This window comes from Lucilia sericata, unplaced genomic scaffold (assembly GCF_015586225.1).
Source record: "Lucilia sericata isolate MDLA Ls3-8-SP2 unplaced genomic scaffold, ASM1558622v1 Contig001145F_arrow, whole genome shotgun sequence".
NCBI classification, from domain to species: Eukaryota; Metazoa; Arthropoda; class Insecta; order Diptera; family Calliphoridae; genus Lucilia; species Lucilia sericata.
In genome coordinates this window covers 41,298-61,002 of record NW_023995116.1, presented here as the reverse complement: position 1 = coordinate 61,002, position 19,705 = coordinate 41,298, and the positions used below count along the sequence as shown (strand labels likewise).

At 33.0% G+C, this 19,705-nt stretch overlaps 2 protein-coding genes across 3 annotated transcripts; one reads left to right on the top strand and one right to left on the bottom strand.

The window, feature by feature from the left end:
• The first annotated feature begins 5,066 nt into the window (after nucleotides 1-5,066).
• LOC119610266 (zinc finger HIT domain-containing protein 3) lies at nucleotides 5,067-7,377 on the top strand. Of its 2 annotated transcripts, XR_005231983.1 has the most exons (4): nucleotides 5,067-5,269; nucleotides 5,330-5,505; nucleotides 6,940-7,201; nucleotides 7,267-7,377. XR_005231983.1 is itself a non-coding variant. In XM_037965405.1 (3 exons), exons 1-3 carry the CDS (start codon nucleotides 5,202-5,204, stop codon nucleotides 7,122-7,124), a joined length of 429 nt encoding a protein of 142 aa, XP_037821333.1. In that variant the 5' UTR covers nucleotides 5,067-5,201; the 3' UTR covers nucleotides 7,125-7,237. The 2 variants fall into 2 exon arrangements, 1 of the variants encoding a protein (XP_037821333.1); XM_037965405.1 differs by lacking the exon at nucleotides 7,267-7,377 and having other exon boundaries at nucleotides 6,940-7,237.
• Nucleotides 7,246-16,333, bottom strand: LOC119610265 (beta-glucuronidase-like). The gene is made up of 9 exons (XM_037965404.1): nucleotides 15,965-16,333; nucleotides 13,198-13,377; nucleotides 12,335-13,063; nucleotides 12,103-12,275; nucleotides 11,881-12,024; nucleotides 8,053-8,137; nucleotides 7,808-7,984; nucleotides 7,603-7,741; nucleotides 7,246-7,541 (listed from the first exon to the last, which is right to left on the bottom strand). Exons 1-9 carry the CDS (start codon nucleotides 16,187-16,189, stop codon nucleotides 7,396-7,398), a joined length of 1,998 nt encoding a protein of 665 aa, XP_037821332.1. The 5' UTR covers nucleotides 16,190-16,333; the 3' UTR covers nucleotides 7,246-7,395.
• Between the last annotated feature and the right edge of the window lie 3,372 nt (nucleotides 16,334-19,705).

The following is a 19,705-nucleotide window of genomic DNA, read 5'->3' as shown; positions in this document are numbered from 1 at the left end:
GTTCCATAAAGACCTATACACTATATCCAGGCATTCTAAAACTCACTTTAAATTTTCGACACATGTTTTGATGATGGGTATATTAGATTCGGCATGGCCGAATATAACACTTTTACCTGTTTTATCAAACGAATTATTTCTATTACCGTACACTCAAATTAATTGACCTTAGATAATTAGAGTAATGATAAGCAGTCTCTTTTTTGTGTGCTATTTATTTCGGCAATATTAAATAATTTCGAACTAAAAATAAATTTAAAAAACTATTTTAATTCGGGATGCAATACTTTCAAATTAAAACATGATAGACAATATTAGAATAAAATTAATATTTTAAAATTCGCAATATTTTAGTTCGTTGATTGTGTCATCGATTAGATTCAATACAACTTGAAATGCTGGTGAGTTTATGAGAAAACGTTGCAGATCATTGGCAATTTTCTACAAATTAATAGCGGAACATACGGATATTAATCACAGCTGTTTATATAATGTAAGTTATTGATATCAAAATGTATAAAAGTAATTAATAAATATCCATTTCAGGATATAATAAGTGGTGCCCTTGGTAAGTAGTTCATAAAAATTTAACACTGTATGGATTATAAATTAAAAAGTGGGTGGCGAATTCGGAGGAATAGTATTCAACTAAAGATTTGTAAATAGAACTAAGATATCATAAGTCACAGTTGCTAAGTTCTGTTCCATAACAAATCATCTGTTTTTTTAATTGGTTTACGAAAACCCAACTGCAATGAATAGTAACAGGGATCGTTTAGCGTGCTTAAGTGCTGATGACATTATTAGATCATATCTATTTAGAATGTCATCGTATATAGTTCTTAGACTTTGACCTACTGATGACTCAGATAACGCCTCCTTTCTTCCTAACTTCTCCAGATATGTTATTTTCCAAGATAAACTTCAAGTTTAGCTTTCCCAGGAACTACCATTTCACTCTTCATTTAAAGCACGGAAATTTCATTCATCCGAAATGTCTCCATAATATTACAGCCTTCCTTTGATACCCTATTCATGGCAATAATCTTCCTTTTCGATCTAGTATCCTTTAGCCTAATCAACCTAATTTAGTATTTGATCCCTCATCATGTACTTTCCCATCTATTATAAACAGAAGCAAGTTTCCTTAAGAATATTTATATTATCAGGGAACACTTCTGCCATCATTTTCTCATTTGATACTTTAGATACAAATTTCCTCATTTCCACCGTATTAAGGATTGTTTTGTATTCGGATATTCTCGACCTTAGATGAATACCCACTTTCTCCTGCACAGTATGTTTCTTTATTTCCATTCCGTCAATCTTTGTATTTATATTTTGCGTCTTCAGTTTTAATTTCCTTTTAAACTCCTGAGTAATTATGTTTAACTGTGAACCACTATCTAATAACACTCGGTATTTAATCCACATTCCATGGCCGGTTTTCACTTGGACGACTGGTGTTGAAAGTATTACACAGCCCTCCACTGCATTACTATTTAATATAACAGTTTTCTGGTGAGGTTTTTCGCTTTACATACTCTTCAATAGAACATAACCTTAATCTTTTCACCTTTTCTAGTCTATCCTTAATCTAGAAAAGTTATCTGACATCCTTAATGCAGATGTTAATATTTATACCCTACACCACTTTTAATGCGTGAACATGTTGCCAGATGATAATTTTAAACAAGCATTGAGTTCATCAGCTGGTGTTGAAGTTTCTGAGGAAAATCACCCTCTAAAAGAATGAATTCACCTCAAAAATCAGTGAGATGACAAAATTTTTTTCGGTGCATCCTGGTTTATAATTGCCGACATTATTGTATCGAAAGACATCATTTGCTCTAGTTGTAATTGCGGTAAATTCTCTGCCAACAAATTCTTCAAATCTTGTGGAATCGTAACCCATTTCACTTTTCAGATCTTGGTCATTTGCCTCATCACCTCTTCGAATAGGTGTAAACTTCAGATAACATCAGGTTTATATGTAATTTGCAAACATTTGTCTTCCCTCCAATAGCACTAAAGCATTATTATAAATTGCGTCAGAGGAATCGAGAGTTGCTAACAATTCTCATTTGTCTTAAGGCACAAAGGATTTAAATTTGTTTCAAAGTTCATTTGGATACCAGGATACCAATATAATGGTAAATAATGTCCTTATCTGCGCCGAATATTTCGTGGTCGACGCATCGTCAAGTGTTGCTTCCCAATGTGAATCGTTTTCCAACAAATTAAGTTTTTGACATGAATCTCTGTCCTCAAATGAAGTTGGTTCACGATTTATTAGTATACTTCGAAGGTAGAAGCTCTCTGCATTCCTAAAATTTTCCAAACTTCTTCATTGCTACTAATGTATTGAGCCATTTGGTAGTGTGCAATTTCGTCATTTGGATTTTGTAACGAAAATAAAGCCATATCCGATCCTTTAGTAACATATTTGCAGATGTATTTTATTGACTTCATAGAATTGCAGTACTCCATATTTATGTGTGCTTTGAAAGTTTTCGAAAGCAGTGGGCAACACAGTACTATCCAGCAATTATCAACCTCAATTTCATTTTCACATATCTTTAGCATTATACATTGTCCACCATCTTCAACAATACGACGACTATAAAGAATACGAGAAATTATATCTTTAAGCAGTTGTCAGGGATATTATTTTTATGCATTTTTTCTGCCATACATACCGAATCTAGATTTATGATTCCACACAGACCCTGTTTTTGATGACAATTTTATCATCAATTTGATCTGGCATAATATTGTGAACCAACCAAATTAGGATATGTCGTAAACCCCTTTTACCATTCAACGGAATACATCCAATATCTCGTTTCGCCAAAAACACACATTTTGACATTAAAATCCATAAGAGATTTTAAATTTTCATGTCCATGGATCGGTGTTTGACCGAAAGACAACCTTTTAGGATCTTGCGTACATAAATTCTAGTAGAGTCTTTAATATTCTATTCGCTACTACGAATACTGTATCGTCTGCATATGCTCTTTTTAATTGAGTTTATCATAACATTGGCGTATAACAGATACAGAATTGGACCTAGTTTTGAACCCTGTCGTACATGTAGTTGATATCAAACGAGTATCATATGCTCACAGATTTACTTCAGCTGTTTCTAGCTGGCAATACGTTTGGATTTTTAAAATATCAGAATCATGTATAACAATAGATTCGGTTTTATCAAGGCATATAACATCTGCTGCTGGATCTTTTTTTAATGAGAATATCCACGTTTTTCATGCTTTAGTTTGACGCCAATAGTTTTCAACCTTCTTAATTTCTATTTCACAATTGTCAGGAATGGTTTTTGCATTTAAAAACAATTGCACTTCACAACTGGTCACAGATCTTCTAGAGAACATATGATGCATTCTTCGATTTCCCAAAATTTCTTTGCTGAAATCTATAAGAGGCTAGAAAATGAATGTTCTCACTGAGTCGTGTTATGGTAAGAGATTTAATTACTCCAAATAATTGAATGGTACACTCAAATTAATTAGCTATAAAGGTAGTGATGATCAATCTCTTAATTTTTAGAAAAAATAATATAAATATTTAGAAAAAATAATAAAAAAATTCAGATTTGATATACATATGTACATACTTTTAAATATAAACAGTTTGTCTGTAACTATAGCGGAATGAACCTGTTAAAAATTGCATCATATCTATTAATAATACTAATGAATTCGTCTAAAAAGGTATGAATTATTTAAATATAAAACTAAAATATTCACTGTTATATTACATTTAGTGTTTCTGTACCCTGATGTTGGCACGAATTGGGTGTAATTTAATTGACGAAAAATTCGCCATTTTCAAAGAGTGCAATAATTCTAATGGAATATTAAGAATATATGCCAATCTTCTACAAATTCCGGTAAGAAACTGTATACTGCAATTAGAATTTGGTACGAATATTGCATCAATGTTTAAATTCAATACTACATGGGATGCTTGCGAGTTTATGAGAAATCGAAAACGTTATAGATCATTGGCAGTTTTTTACAAACTAATAGCTGAACATTCGAATTTTAATCACAGCTGCCCCTTTGATGTAAGTATTTATAATGTCCGACTAAAAAAATGTGTATGAATAATAAATATTTACATATGTTTCAGCACGATGTTATGATAAGAGATTTAAGAACAGATAATGTAGATTTTTTTCTGCCCATAATAAGTGGTTCATACAGATTTAATACTGTATGGATTATTAACAAAAAAGTGGTTGCTAATGTCGGAGGAATAGTTGAATATGTCAATAATAAGAAGATAAACGAAGGAGGAAAGAACCCAAAAAGAAAACAACTTGGAAAATAATAACAAAACTAATATGCTGATGATAATTTCTATTTGTGATGCCAAATGTTATCAATATGGAATCGATTGTTATCATTAAAATATACTTGTTTATGAGTTTTAAACCAATGACAATTGATCCTGTAATTTCTAATATAAAAAATATTATTTTTACATAATACGCACTGTGGTTCGAAATCAAAATCTAAGTGGACAAAATTATTTGACTCTCTTTTTTATACTATTAGTGTCTCTGTATCCAAAACTTTTTTAGTGAATATATGTTACCTATTTCTGTCAATACATTACCTACCTCTGACCATTGATTTGTCTATGTCCAACGAATTAACGAAATTAATATAGAGGGTCCAAACCAAAATTCTAAAAACCATTCTTATAAATTTTAATAAAAGAACCTTTTCCGAATGTTACCATAATACTTATATCAATATCAATATACATATGTTTGGAATACAACACTCTTCTTATATCTGTCCACATTTGAAGTTACATTCATAAAAAGAAAAAACAAATAAAGTACCTAATATTACCCAAAAATAGTACTTAGTTCTATAATTGCAATAGTCCTAAACACTAACAATTACCAATGATTGTTGTCTTTGCTAAAAAGTTGGTAGCTCTAAAGAGTTTTGGTATTTACTACAAGAAAAATCCGAAAACAAATCTGGCAATACTATTTATTTGTACTTATCGCTTACATATGGCAACACTACAGCTGTTTACAATTTAAAAAACAAAGCAGACGAAAAGTAAACAAACAATTTAGAAACAACACGTGAAATATTTGCGAATTATTATTGAAGTAAATAAATGAATATAAGTTTAAAATAAGAAAAATAATAAATATGACGGAGTGTATAGTGTGTCAACAAACAACCAATAAATACAAATGTCCCAAATGTTTTGAGCCCTAGTAAGTTTGTGAATTTTTAAAACGTTTGGATTTCTAAATTTTGTGTATTCCTCTCAAAAGCTGTTCCCTAGATTGCTATAAACAACACAAAGAGTCACCACAATGTGTGGATAAACTTAATGGAAAAACAAAGGTGGCAGAAGTTAAAGAATGTTCCAATGATATTAATGAACCTACTGTCTATGAGCCATTTAAAACGGAGGACACTGTGCCACAGGAAAAACTGAAGGAATTGGGTATGTATGTTTATATAGTACATACATTAAACATGACAGACTTTAGTAGGTGCACTGAATGATGATCGTCCATTCTTTTGGATAATAATTCAGAGCGCAGGATTTCTTCTAACGTAACTCAGCAGGCATTAATATTTACAATAGCAAACACTTTTTCTTCCTTAAGAAGTGATTTACTGTATGGACAAAGAAAGTTACGTACATACATATATTGTGGATCAGACATTGGAAAAAGCTTTTGAAACACCACGTATGTATATAACTTGCATACTTTTTCATTTTACAAACTTTCATAAGTAGAACATACATTCGCCAGAGTATAGACTAGACCATAGACTAAACAATATACTACTTCATAAAATAGTCTAATTCATAGATTTGCCAATAGAACTGTCAATCGGTTAATCCGTGGGGTGGTCAATAGATTATTCAATAAACTTGTCAAGTAATTAGTTCACACTTCATAGGTAAAGCAGTAAATAGAAAATATACTACTCCGTAGCTAATAAACTAGACACTGAAATAGTCCATATAGGAATTGTTCAATAGACATGTGCGAACAGTAGCTAATCTACTTTTTAAAAGCCTAATACTTGATTAGCCAATATACTAATCCAAAGACTTTCTAACAGACTACTCAATAGACTAGTTATAGACAAGTCAATAGACCTGTGCAAACAGTAGGCAATAAACTATTGTAGAGGCTTTTCAATAGCCTAGTTGTAGAATAGACAATAGGTTAGTACATATACTAGCTGCTCATAAGTTATCCATACATTCGTCAGATTATAAACTAGATCATAGACTAAGCAATATACTAGCCCATAGAATTGTCAATCGGTTAATTCGTAGGGTAGTCAATAGATTACTCAATAAACTTGTCATGTAATTAATCAATATACTAGTCCATAGAATAGTTAATAGGTAAGCCAATATATTACTCCATAATGTAGTGCATACAATAGTCAATAGACCAGTTCATAGTCTAGAAAATATACTAGTCCATAGAGTAGCTAATATACAAAAGAATATCCATATACGAATTGTTCAATAGATGAGTGCAAACAGTAGTTAATAAACTAGTCAAAAGGCTTTTCAATGGCCTAGTCCTAGATTTACCAATATACTAGTCTAAAGACAAACTAAAAGACTACACAATAGACTAGTCATAGACAAGTCAATAGACCAGTGCAAACAGTAGTCAAAAAACTAGTCAATAGCAAAGTCCTAGTTTAGCCAATAGGCTAATACATATACTAGATAATAGTCAATAGACTAGTTCATAGATTAGCTAATATACTAGTCCATAGACCAGCTAAAAGACTAGTCCATAGACTGGAAAAATAGAGCAAATAAGAAATTTTTGATAATGAATTAAGAACTCTTTATGTAAATAAGTTCTAAAAATATTAATTTTTATCTTATCTTTTTCAGGCACAAGTGACGAGCTAAAGAATCTTCTATATAATCCTCACTTAAGAAATTTATTAAAGGAAATCGATACAGCACCAAATGCTTGGAAAGCCATTCGAGCAGCTATGCATGAACCACTATTTTTAGAATTTGCCGATGAATGTTTGAAAATAATAGAACCAGCCACAGCGGAAGATGAGGTGTAATCTATAATAAATAATTAAAGACTGATCAGTTGTTTCAAATAGTGTGCCACAAAATATAAGAATAATAGTAACAATATGTAAGAATATACATATTTTTTATAAATACCATTTTATATTGTTAAAATCTTTATTATTTTATTAGTTTGTATGTGCTTCAATGCTGCGAATAAGAAATATTTTTATTTGTGCTTGATAACATTATTATTAATACTTAAATACTAAAAGCACCGGGACTAATGTTACAACATTATAACATAAGTTTTAAAATTGTTTAAAAAAGTAAATCAGTAGGTGCCTCACATTCAAAAAATTCACTACATAAACTATAATAACGTTTGCGTAACAAATGGGCTGATGTCTTTGGTTGGCGATTGCGGGTAAATATACCTTTCTTATTGCCACCCACACGAGTAATAGCTGTAAAGAATCATTTTAATAAGTGCAAATTACATGTTTAATTTATTAATGTGATACACACTTTGTTCTGTTTTAAAATCGGCGAAATTCCATACAAATTCACCAATAAACCATTTTTGTTCACGCAATTCATCGAAAGCCTTAAAATGTTTACCCAGCAACATCATCTGATAATCTTCAGACCAAAGATATTCTGGTAACTATAAAAACAATTATATTTTTAATAATTTGTTTAGTTTTAGCAGTTAAGTATTTAATGATTATACCGCATGTAAACCCTCCATTGTATCGGCTCCATATTCCGACATTAAAATAGGTCGATTATATTTCAACCACCAGTTGGTAGCTTCATCTTTAACAGCTTTTGTTATCATATCCAAGTGTCCGGGATTACGATACCAGGCATTATAACGATTAAAACTAATAATATCTAAAAATTGAGCCTTCAATTGCGAAAATGATTGTCTTTAATATATAGTGTGAATATATTTGTTTTTCGGATTAATATTACCAATTTATCTTTGTCTATTTCTACATTTAATGATGCAGTCAATGGTCTTGTCTTATCCAGAGTCTTAGCATATCGTACAATTTCTCTAAAATTAAAATAAAGTTAATTCATTAAAGGATCAGATACGGAAAATCTATATATTTAAAAATACTACTTAATTAGTTGTAGCGGCAGAAAATAGACTAGACTATTGACTAGTCGAACGACTACTCTTTGGATTTGTGTTTTATTGATAAGCCTATTGATTACTTGCAGAGTTTGTAATATAGAAAAGTACTCATAACCTCATCAAACAAGTCATCGATATATTGCAATTACGTTATAGTTTCTACTGTTTAATCGGAGACCATAAGGTCTATTGTGATTCATTTCGTATGAAGTTAAGATCCAAAAACGAATTGAATATAAAGAAAGAGATGAGATGAGCTGCAAACAGATCGACTACCAAGGGTTTCTACCTATAAGTTATACCGAATCAGTTCCCTAAAGAAGAATGTGTAAAGGAATCTGAATCTCTATATATAAAACCCATTCGCAGAAGTGGCTGATTCCCCTTATTAAACCAACTACTTCAACTGTAGGACAGTGTCAAATTAAGCTGGAGGTCCACACCACGCGTTCTACGCTTCTTCGCGTTCTACACGGCAAAAAAGTAGAGTCAATGTAGTTGTATGCTGCAAATTACATGCACAAAAGCCTAGGATTCCTTGTACTTTCAGTACTTTTTGATATCAAAAAATACAGCGGTATCTAGTCTATAGTCTAGTCTATAGTCTAGTCTATAGTCTAGTCTATAGTCTAGTCTATAGTCTAGTCTATAGTCTAGTCTATAGTCTAGTCTATAGTCTAGTCTATAGTCTAGTCTATAGTCTACTCTATAGTCTAGTCTATAGTCTAGTCTATAGTCTAGTCTATAGTCTAGTCTATAGTCTAGTCTATAGTCTAGTCTATAGTCTAGTCTATAGTCTAGTCTATAGTCTAGTCTATAGTCTAGTCTATAGTCTAGTCTATAGTCTAGTCTAGTCTAGTCTATAGTCTAGTCTATAGTCTAGTCTATAGTCTAGTCTATAGTCTAGTCTATAGTCTAGTCTATAGTCTAGTCTATAGTCTAGTCTATAGTCTAGTCTATAGTCTAGTCTATAGTCTAGTCTATAGTCTAGTCTATAGTCTAGTCTATAGTCTAGTCTATAGTCTAGTCTATAGTCTAGTCTATAGTCTAGTCTATAGTCTAGTCTATAGTCTAGTCTATAGTCTAGTCTATAGTCTAGTCTATAGTCTAGTCTATAGTCTAGTCTATAGTCTAGTCTATAGTCTAGTCTATAGTCTAGTCTATAGTCTAGTCTATAGTCTAGTCTATAGTCTAGTCTATAGTCTAGTCTATAGTCTAGTCTATAGTCTAGTCTATAGTCTAGTCTATAGTCTAGTCTATAGTCTAGTCTATAGTCTAGTCTATAGTCTAGTCTATAGTCTAGTCTATAGTCTAGTCTATAGTCTAGTCTATAGTCTAGTCTATAGTCTAGTCTATAGTCTAGTCTATAGTCCTATAGTCTAGTCTATAGTCTAGTCTATAGTCTAGTCTATAGTCTAGTCTATAGTCTAGTCTATAGTCTAGTCTATAGTCTAGTCTATAGTCTAGTCTATAGTCTAGTCTATAGTCTAGTCTATAGTCTAGTCTATAGTCTAGTCTATAGTCTCGTCTATAGTCTAGTCTATAGTCTAGTCTATAGTCTAGTCTATAGTCTAGTCTATAGTCTAGTCTAGTCTATAGTCTAGTCTATAGTCTAGTCTATAGTCTAGTCTATAGTCTAGTCTATAGTCTAGTCTATAGTCTAGTCTATAGTCTAGTCTATAGTCTAGTCTATAGTCTAGTCTATAGTCTAGTCTATAGTCTAGTCTATAGTCTAGTCTATAGTCTAGTCTATAGTCTAGTCTATAGTCTAGTCTATAGTCTAGTCTATAGTCTAGTCTATAGTCTAGTCTATAGTCTAGTCTATAGTCTAATCTATAGTCTTTTCTATAGTCTAGTCTATAGTCTAGTCTATAGTCTAGTCTATAGTCTAGTCTATAGTCTAGTCTATAGTCTAGTCTATAGTCTAGTCTATAGTCTAGTCTATAGTCTAGTCTATAGTCTAGTCTATAGTCTAGTCTATAGTCTAGTCTATAGTCTAGTCTATAGTCTAGTTTATAGTCTAGTCTATAGTCTAGACTATAGTCTAGTCTATAGTCTAGTCTATAGTCTAGTCTATAGTCTAGTCTATAGTCTAGTCTATAGTCTAGTCTATAGTCTAGTCTATAGTCTAGTCTATAGTCTAGTCTATAGTCTAGTCTATAGTCTAGTCTATAGTCTAGTCTATAGTCTAGTCTATAGTCTAGTCTATAGTCTAGTCTATTCTAGTCTATAGTCTAGTCTATAGTCTAGTCTATAGTCTAGTCTATAGTCTAGTCTATAGTCTAGTCTATAGTCTAGTCTATAGTCTAGTCTATAGTCTAGTCTATAGTCTAGTCTATAGTCTAGTCTATAGTCTAGTCTATAGTCTAGTCTATAGTCTAGTCTATAGTCTAGTCTATAGTCTAGTCTATAGTCTAGTCTATAGTCTAGTCTAGTCTATAGTCTAGTCTAGTCTATAGTCTATAGTCTAGTCTAGTCTATAGTCTAGTCTAGTCTAGTCTAGTCTAGTCTAGTCTAGTCTAGTCTAGTCTAGTCTATAGTCTAGTCTAGTCTATAGTCTAGTCTAGTCTATAGTCTATAGTCTAGTCTAGTCTATAGTCGAGTCTATAGTCTAGTCTATAGTCTAGTCTAGTCTATAGTCTAGTCTATAGTCTAGTCTATAGGCTAGTCTATAGTCTAGTCTATAGTCTAGTCTATAGTCTAGTCTATAGTCTAGTCCATAGTCTAGTCTATAGTCTAGTGTATATTCTCGTCTAGTCTATAGTCTAATCTATAGTCTAGTCTATAGTCTAGTCTATAGTCCAGTCTATAGTCTAGTCTATAGTCTAGTCTATAGTCTAGTCTATAGTCTAGTCTATAGTCTAGACTATAGTCTAGTCCATAGTCTAGTCTATAGTCTAGTCAATAGTCTAGTCTATAGTCTAGTCTATAGTCTAGTCTATAGTCTAGTCTATAGTCTAGTCTATAGTCTAGTCTATAGTCTAGTCTATAGTCTAGTCTAGTCTAGTCTAGTCTAGTCTATAGTCTAGTCTAGTCTAGTCTATAGTCTAGTCTATAGTCTAGTCTAGTCTAGTCTAGTCTATAGTCTAGTCTATAGTCTAGTCTATAGTCTAGTCTATAGTCTAGTCTAGTCTAGTCTAGTCTATAGTCTAGTCTATAGTCTAGTCTATAGTCTAGTCTATAGTCTAGTCTATAGTCTAGTCTAGTCTATAGTTTAGTCTATAGTCTATTGATATGTTTTGTTTGATATGGAATATAATGGGCAATGACGCTCCAAGATCGCTCCTAGTTCCCACTGTTTAAATTCTCTTCAATCTGCCTATTCGGAGACCATAAGTTCCATTGTGATTCCCTTCGTAAAGAAAGAAAAGAGAGATCTGGAAAAAGATCCCAAAGGGTATCGACCTAGAAGTTGTACCGAATCAGTTCCCTAAAGAAGAATATTTATAGGAATCTGAATCTCTGAATCTTTCAGTACTTTTTTATATCGAAAAATACCGCGGTACCCAGTCTATAGTCTAGTCTATAGTCAAAAAGTACTAAAAATGTACAATCTTCTATTCCTGTTACAGATCTTCAGTGATTACTCTAACTAAAATTTGAGTACTTCTTTCTATACAAATTCTCATAAATATAAAATTCATTCAGAATGCTTTTACCTAAAATATGGTTCCGATTGATTTTTCGATGTTCTGGGCTCATTTGCTAAAGACCACATTATAACACTGGCATGATTACGATCACGATGTATTAACTGTTCCAAGGCAGATTTATGATTGTACATCAGTTCAGATCCGAAAAAACTGAAATCATGTGTAAACATATAAATCAGTATTATCCAACTATTTATTACAAAAATTTTCTATATCTTTTAAACTTACTCTGTGTTAACACTGGAACACTCATCAATAATCATAATGCCATTTTCATCTGCAAATTGCATAGATTCTTCCGAATAGGGATAATGTGAGGTGCGATAGGCATTGGCGCCAATCCATTTAATCAAATTAAAATCTCTTGTAAGTAAAGCAAAATCTAAACCTTTGCCGCGTAGCTAAATGGAACCATTTGAAAAAAAAAAACTTAAAATTTATATTAACCTATAAAACTTACATCCGAATCTTCATGTCTGCCAAAACCATGTAAATAAACCTCTTGACCATTAACGCGTAAGTTCATATTATCCCAATCCACTTTACGTATACCGACTTTCATGCGATAAACATCTATAAGAGAATTATCCACAGTCGAATGTAAATACACCTCCAATGTATACAAATAACCATAATCCGGATGCATGAGAAATGGCCACCATAGATTAACATCCTCTACTACCAGAGTGCCATTGAAAGGCATTTCTTTGCAATTTTGCTTGGCCACTATTTCACCCTCCTTGTCACGTAATTGTAAATGTAAATAGTATAAACCTGCTGCAGTTATTGGATCTTCTTTAATTTCATTGCTTTCATAACCAGTTATAGCAATTGTATAATTGATAACACCCACAAATAATTCCATTTCATAAATATCGGGTTCTGTTAACTTGACATCTGTTGTAACCATTATATCTTGTATAAAGACTTTGGGTGTAGTATACAAGACAACCGAACGATGTATACCAGCATAGTTGAAGAAATCGAATGTGTAAATCTGAAAAGTTCTATTACCGGAATCGGTTAATGCTTTTACTACATCACCTTGTGGTATGGTCGAACGTGTTAGGGTATTGTTGCATAAAACTGTTAAACGATTCTCGGCGCCATATTTTAGATACTGACTAATTTCCACCTCAAAAGGTAAATGGCCAATGGAGTGGCGTACGATTTCAATGCCGTTTAACCACTAGAAAAAGAAAATCAAGTTTAAAATGTATTTTTTGATAAAACCATTGTATATATAACTATTAAGAAGGGACATACTGAAGTTCCCAACTTTTCTTCTTTAAAATTTCTAGATATTTTAAACCCACAACTTACCACTGTGGCCGAATAATGAACACTGCCAAATCTCAACCAAACGCGCTTATCCAATGACCAATCGTGTGAAACGAAAAATTTTCGTTCATACCAAACTCCCCCCACATGATCTCTTAAAGTATCATCAGTTGTCAAATCGTTATAGCTGGCCGGTACTGGCATACCAATAGTTGGAGCAATCTAAAGGGAAATAAAATATTATATTTAATGCGTTGTTCTGTTAAAATGTAGCAAACAATTTAAACACCCTGTATTCCCTGTATCTTGTAATGTGGAAAACTACTGAAATATTCATTTGAAGATCACGTTACAAAAGTTAATGTTTTATAAACAGAATCCATGATAAAGAACTTGTAATTGTTGAATACAAAAAGAATGCTACATAACTCGTTTGCATCGTGCGTAACGTCATTTATGGAATGCTCCAATTAATGTTTTAAGGTTAAAAAGTCATTAGCCGAAATCTAATTCCGCCTCTATGAAATATAAATAAGAGGTCCTTAAATGCGCTTTAAGACAATAGACAGTAGGTAACAGCAACCGTCCTTTGCTGAGTAATACCCTGTGAAGAAATATTCAAAGCTGCCAAAATGCAGCACCGGCTACACTAGGAAACTAAGATCCTCCCAATCAATAAACATAATGTCATGCTGAATAAACAGTTGCTCCCCCGAATCGTGTTAGGAAGGACCTTGGTGTGTACGAGGAGAGCATACGAAGATATTAGCAGGATACCTTGGATCATAATTTGAATACAGGTCGTTGGAGGTCGCCTATAGCAGAAAAAGAGATGAACTATCCGCAAAAATCAAGAGTTGCGCTGGCACAACTGAGATCGGGATAGAGTAACAGGATCAAAGCCTACTGGTCCCGCATAGACCGTTCCGTCGCCAATATATGCCCAGCACGTGTACAGGGTTCCAACGGTACACCCCATATTCAACTGCCCAGTTCACTCTTCTTTATTTAGCCCAATGGATTTATGGACTAACCCTGTAGATGTAGCCCAATTTCTTGGCTGGAGCTAAATAAAGAACTCCGTGACTAAAAATTTTATAGTTTAAGCTGTTACAACAACAACTGCAACCAATATCCACCCGCTATTTCGGATAGTGAGAGGTAATTACCCAGGCAAACTCGTTCCACACTAGCACAGTTAAAGGCCGGTTGGAGCAGTATTCTCAACTGCTACCAAGAACGAATTGTTCCAGGCACCCTGCCTATCTCCAAAGCCCTCATGACACACTAACTTAACTCCCATAGACCTATGGCTACGACCGACTGAGGTAGTTAGTCCTCCCAGTCAAGGGACATAATGTCATGCTGACTAAACAGTTCCTCCTGGGATGTCACCGGAGGAGTCATCCCAACTTTAACATCACACAGTTGGATGCTCCCCCGAGGCATGTCAGGAAGGACCTTCGTGTATACGAAGAGAGCATACGAAGTTATGTTCAGGATCCCTTAGATCGGACTTCGTATACAGCAGCTTTGAACGACATTCATAGAGACGCCATCAATACCGCGGTTTCAGGTTACCGCATGAATGTCGTTCTTGGCGGTCGCCCACCGCCCATAGCAGAAATAGAGAAGAACCTGCCGCGGAAAACAAGAGTTGCTCTGGCACAACTGAGATCGGGATGGAGCAACAGGCTCAACGCCTACTGGTCCCGCATAGACCGTGCCGTCCCCAATATATGCCCATCTTGTGGACAGGGTCCCCATGATACCCACCACATATTCAACTGTCCAGCCCACCCTACTTCACTTAGCCCAATGGATTTATGGACTAACCCTGTTGAAGTAGTCCAATTTCTTGGCTTGGACCTAAATACAGAACCCCCGGATTAAAATTGTATAGTTTAAGCTGTTACAACAACAACAACAACCGACTGAGGTGGCACATTTTCTCCAGCTTCCAATAACATCTCATGACACCAATAATAATTAGTCTTAATGAATATTTTTAGGAGAGAACATAAAGTTACAGCCAACCTGTTACAACAACAACTGCAACCTTTCTGGAATGTTAATAAACGAAAAGTGACCCATGTATATGTTGGGTCTCTATTAACATCACATGGTCTAAAATCACTGACTAAAAATATCTTCAAAGAAGTACCAGCAACAATCCACTCTATACCTCAGTCTCTGAGTATGAAGATCCCTGTTTCATAGTAGCATCAATCGCTTTCTCTATGCACGAGATACCTAGGAGACCTTGATCTACAGCTATTATTCTTAAAGATCCCTTTAATATCTATAGAGGACACTGTAACTTCTTTTGAAACTAGTATTTTTTTTTTCCATACAAATGTTTTAGAAGGATTGTGATTGGGACAAATCACTCGAATCCTCCGTCAATATGGAATGTAATGCAAACTTTTAATAGTCTTGTAGAATCACAACTTGGATTATTTAGACTATATAGTCTATTGTTTATGGACTAGACAATATACTATTCTATAGGAAAAGCTAGTCTAGATTAGAGGTTAAAAAGGTGTTTTATCTACTATATAGAATAGTCCATAAAGCTATTTCATAGAGTAGTACCACCATAAAATCAGTTCTTGTTCAAAAATATTATAAACATTAAGACAAAATCCATCAAACGATCACTTGTTTTAAAAATTATTTGTTTTATCAAATTCTATAAACCACGTTCCATAACTAATTTGAGAGCCCATAGCCACTCACGCATTCTATATAAATTTGTTTTAAAAGTTTTAAAAACTAAAATAAACTCAGATTTTTAGCATAAACTTACTTTATCCAAATCGGTTTTATACCAATCCTCAGTTGTCGACGTACCATTTGCTTTAGATTTCAAAAATCGCCACATACCATCTAACGAACGAACTTCACGGGATTCCGATTCAAAGGGATAAAGTAAACCCTTGGTCTTAACCGGGTCATTCTTGTTATTGTTTATTTTCACCGACAAAATGCTGATACATAATGTGTACGATAATAAAAATAATTTGAACCACATTACTTAATTTAAAATCTTTTATTTATGTTTATGTTTATTATTACTTAATTTAATTGTTTATTTTATATATTTGCGCGAAATTTTTGTTAAACTTCATACCAGCTCGACTTTTGTTAAACTAAATAGGTATATGAGAAAATATTTTGTTGGTAAACTCTGTGAATCACATACCTTATCGCTCTTCTTCATCCATGTATACGTTGGAACATACAATAGTCCCACATATAGCATGGTTTTGATGATAACTAACTACCAAAACATCTGGTAATTGTTTGATAATGCATACATATGGAAACATTTCCCTTGTCGTTACCATTCTGGCCAAGAGTATATATAAAATCCTTATACTCTTTGTCAGAGTGATAACAGTTTATATCAGGGATGGCAAATGGACTTTTAAATTTTTCACCAAATTGTTATCAATATGAATCAAATCCATTTCATGTCGGTTCCATTTGTCCGCAAACTAGTCAATAGACTAATCAGAATATTAGCCCACTAGTCCATTTAGTCAAACTTGTTAGACCATAGATTAGACAATAGATCAAACTGTATAATTATACTACTCTTAGATCGGTTTATCAGTCAGGAAATAGATTAAAAATTGTACCAAATGGGTTATCATTGTATCATTGTACTTTTCAGTATCGTATTGTACCAAAAAAAGTAGAATAGTACCTATTTTGCCAACACTGATATACATATATTGGAAATGTTTCCGTTGTTAAAAGTTCTATGAATTCTACTTCTCATCTAAAATATCTATATGTATATTCTTCATGAAAAGTAGCTATATTGCTGATATTGACCTACAGATTTGTTCCTCATATCACTGAGACGGGGCTATCGGTCCAACAGTCGGTTTGAATCCTTTAGATTCTAGTCTATATAATAAAGTACCTATATTCTACGATCCCAATTCATATCTCATCTATAATTTTGTAAATTGTTGCAAAAGCTATTATCATGTTATCGGGGAGTAATCTGTTTTGCGGCATTTTTTGTTTATATTGTTGATGTTTGCACTTTATATATATAAATGTTAGAAGCTGTACCCTACAATCAATTAGCAATGTTTCCAATTATTAAATCGTTTCTAACTTTGTGTAATCAAAATTACTTAAAATAGATTTTCTCTAAGTTCTAAAATAAACTAAATATCTGAAGATTAATTTGAAATTGATATTAATCTGATATGTGCGTATTAAATTCGCCAGTTAAAAACCTTTTTAAGTGGGTTTATATAAAAAATGTTTCCAAAGACTGTAGGGTTAAATGATATTTGACTTCAACCATAAATATAAAATATTTAACTTCTTTTGTTTATTATTTTTTACGCTGCAAATTATAGGTGTATAATAAAGAGAGTACATATACATATCTGAGCATGCCGATTCAAAATATACATATATGCTTTAAATGATTCTAAGGGTGGGAGTGGGAGGTGGTTGCACATGCTACATGCATAATTATCCATCCAAGCATTTTACGTAGAATTGCATTTATTTATTTACGTGCAAAGATATGTATGTTTAAATGTCAGTCTGTAATGCATACGTAGTTAAATATTTTTATTGTAATTTTATTATAAAATTAAATAAAAAAGTAAATAATTGAGAGAGTTTTGTGCGAGTGCAACGAGTTAAAAACAGCTGTTATCGAGTGAATAATTAGAAATAAGTAATTTAACCCTTTAAGTGATTCTATTCATACTTATTATTCTAAGTTTTTATTCTCGATGTAAGTAATTCTATAGTTATGCAGAGAATTTAAAGAATTTATTCTATATTTGCATGTAACTTGCAACTATTACCAGCGAAGTCGTCAACAACACTTTTTACCACGTGAATGATGTAAACTTAACCATTGGCATAGTGGTCGATGGAGCACAAATTCCAACCGTGCACCATGAAAATTCTTTGGGGTCACATTTGACAGTCTATTTCTTCAGCTCATGCCACTGAAATCACGAACAAATTGCCAAGTAGAAACAGGGTTTTGAAAGCGCTAGCCGGCAGCATTTGGAGAATGGAAATAGAAACCTTGTTAATTAATTATAAAACGATTGAACGGTCAGTTGTTAATTGTGCTGCTCTATTGTGGTCACCTTCCCTTAGTGATACCCAGTGGAGAAACAATCAAAGCTACCAAAATACTGTTCTAAGGACTGTAACAGGCTGTTTACAAATGACCACGAAACATCACCTTTATGAGGAAACGAAACAGTTCCTCCTAGGATGTCACCAGAGGATTCATTCCAACATTAACATCACAAATTTAGATGCTACCCCGAGGCATATAAACAAGAACCTTCGAATATACCTACGTGAAGAACATACATAAGTATATTCATTAGATCAGGCCTTGTATTCAGCAGCGTTGTACGACATTCGTAGAAATACCACCAAATCCCCAGATGCAGCATACCACATGAGGTGTTATTTTGAGGACACCCACCACCCATTGCAGACACGGAAGAAAACCTGTCGCGCAGAAGTTCTAGCACAACTAAAATCAGTTTGGAGCAACAGGCTTAATGCCTACTGGTAGCGCAAAGACCATGCCATCGCTTTCCTTTGAAATTTCAAGTGGGCGAGGTGCTACGCCTACTTACTAAATAATTATTAAAAGTCGTGTATCTTGGAAACTGGTACAATCAAATTTTGCACGCACAACTTTGAAATCCATAAGAATATTTGGACAAAATGGGCGGAATGACTATAGTGGGCGTGGCACCTTCCATGTTAAGAAAATATTAAATCAGTATATCTCAGAAAATATAACAGTTATAGTCCTCAAATTTTATCGGAGTCACATAAGTCTCAATATGATTATTTAGGATAAAAAGTGGGCAGACTAGCAGTAGGGGGCGTGGCACCTCACATATTAATTAAATATAAAAATTCATTTATCTTGAAAACTATTAGAGTTAAAAGCTTCAAATTGCACGAAGAACTTTAGCATCCATGTAAATATTTTGGATATAATAAATTATAAAATAAATAAATTATATAATAAATATATTATATAAAATAAATTATAAAATAATATAAAAAAATAAATAAATAAATTGGCTGGCTTCCAATATGAATTAAATACAAAAAAATCTCTTATCTAAGAAACTAATAGAACTAGATTGCTAAAATTTTGCTCATCCATTCATATCTATCTGAACATTTTGGGAAAAAAGCGGACTTTCATCAGGGGGTGGCTTGGAACCCCCATACGAATTATATAGAAAAATTTGTATATCTGAGATACTCTACAAGCTTGAATCTTCTTTACATGAAGAACTTTGACATTCATGTGAACATTTGGAGAAAAATGTGTGGACTTTCAATGGGGGTATTGGCCCCTCCCATATGAAATAAATACAATACAATATTATTCACATTTTTCATTTAATTTTTCAGTTTACATTAAAATTCTTATTAGCGTTCGGAAAAATTGGCGAAGTTGCAATAATAATAAAATGAGAATTTCTATTAATATTCGATGAAAAGCATTTACGATTCG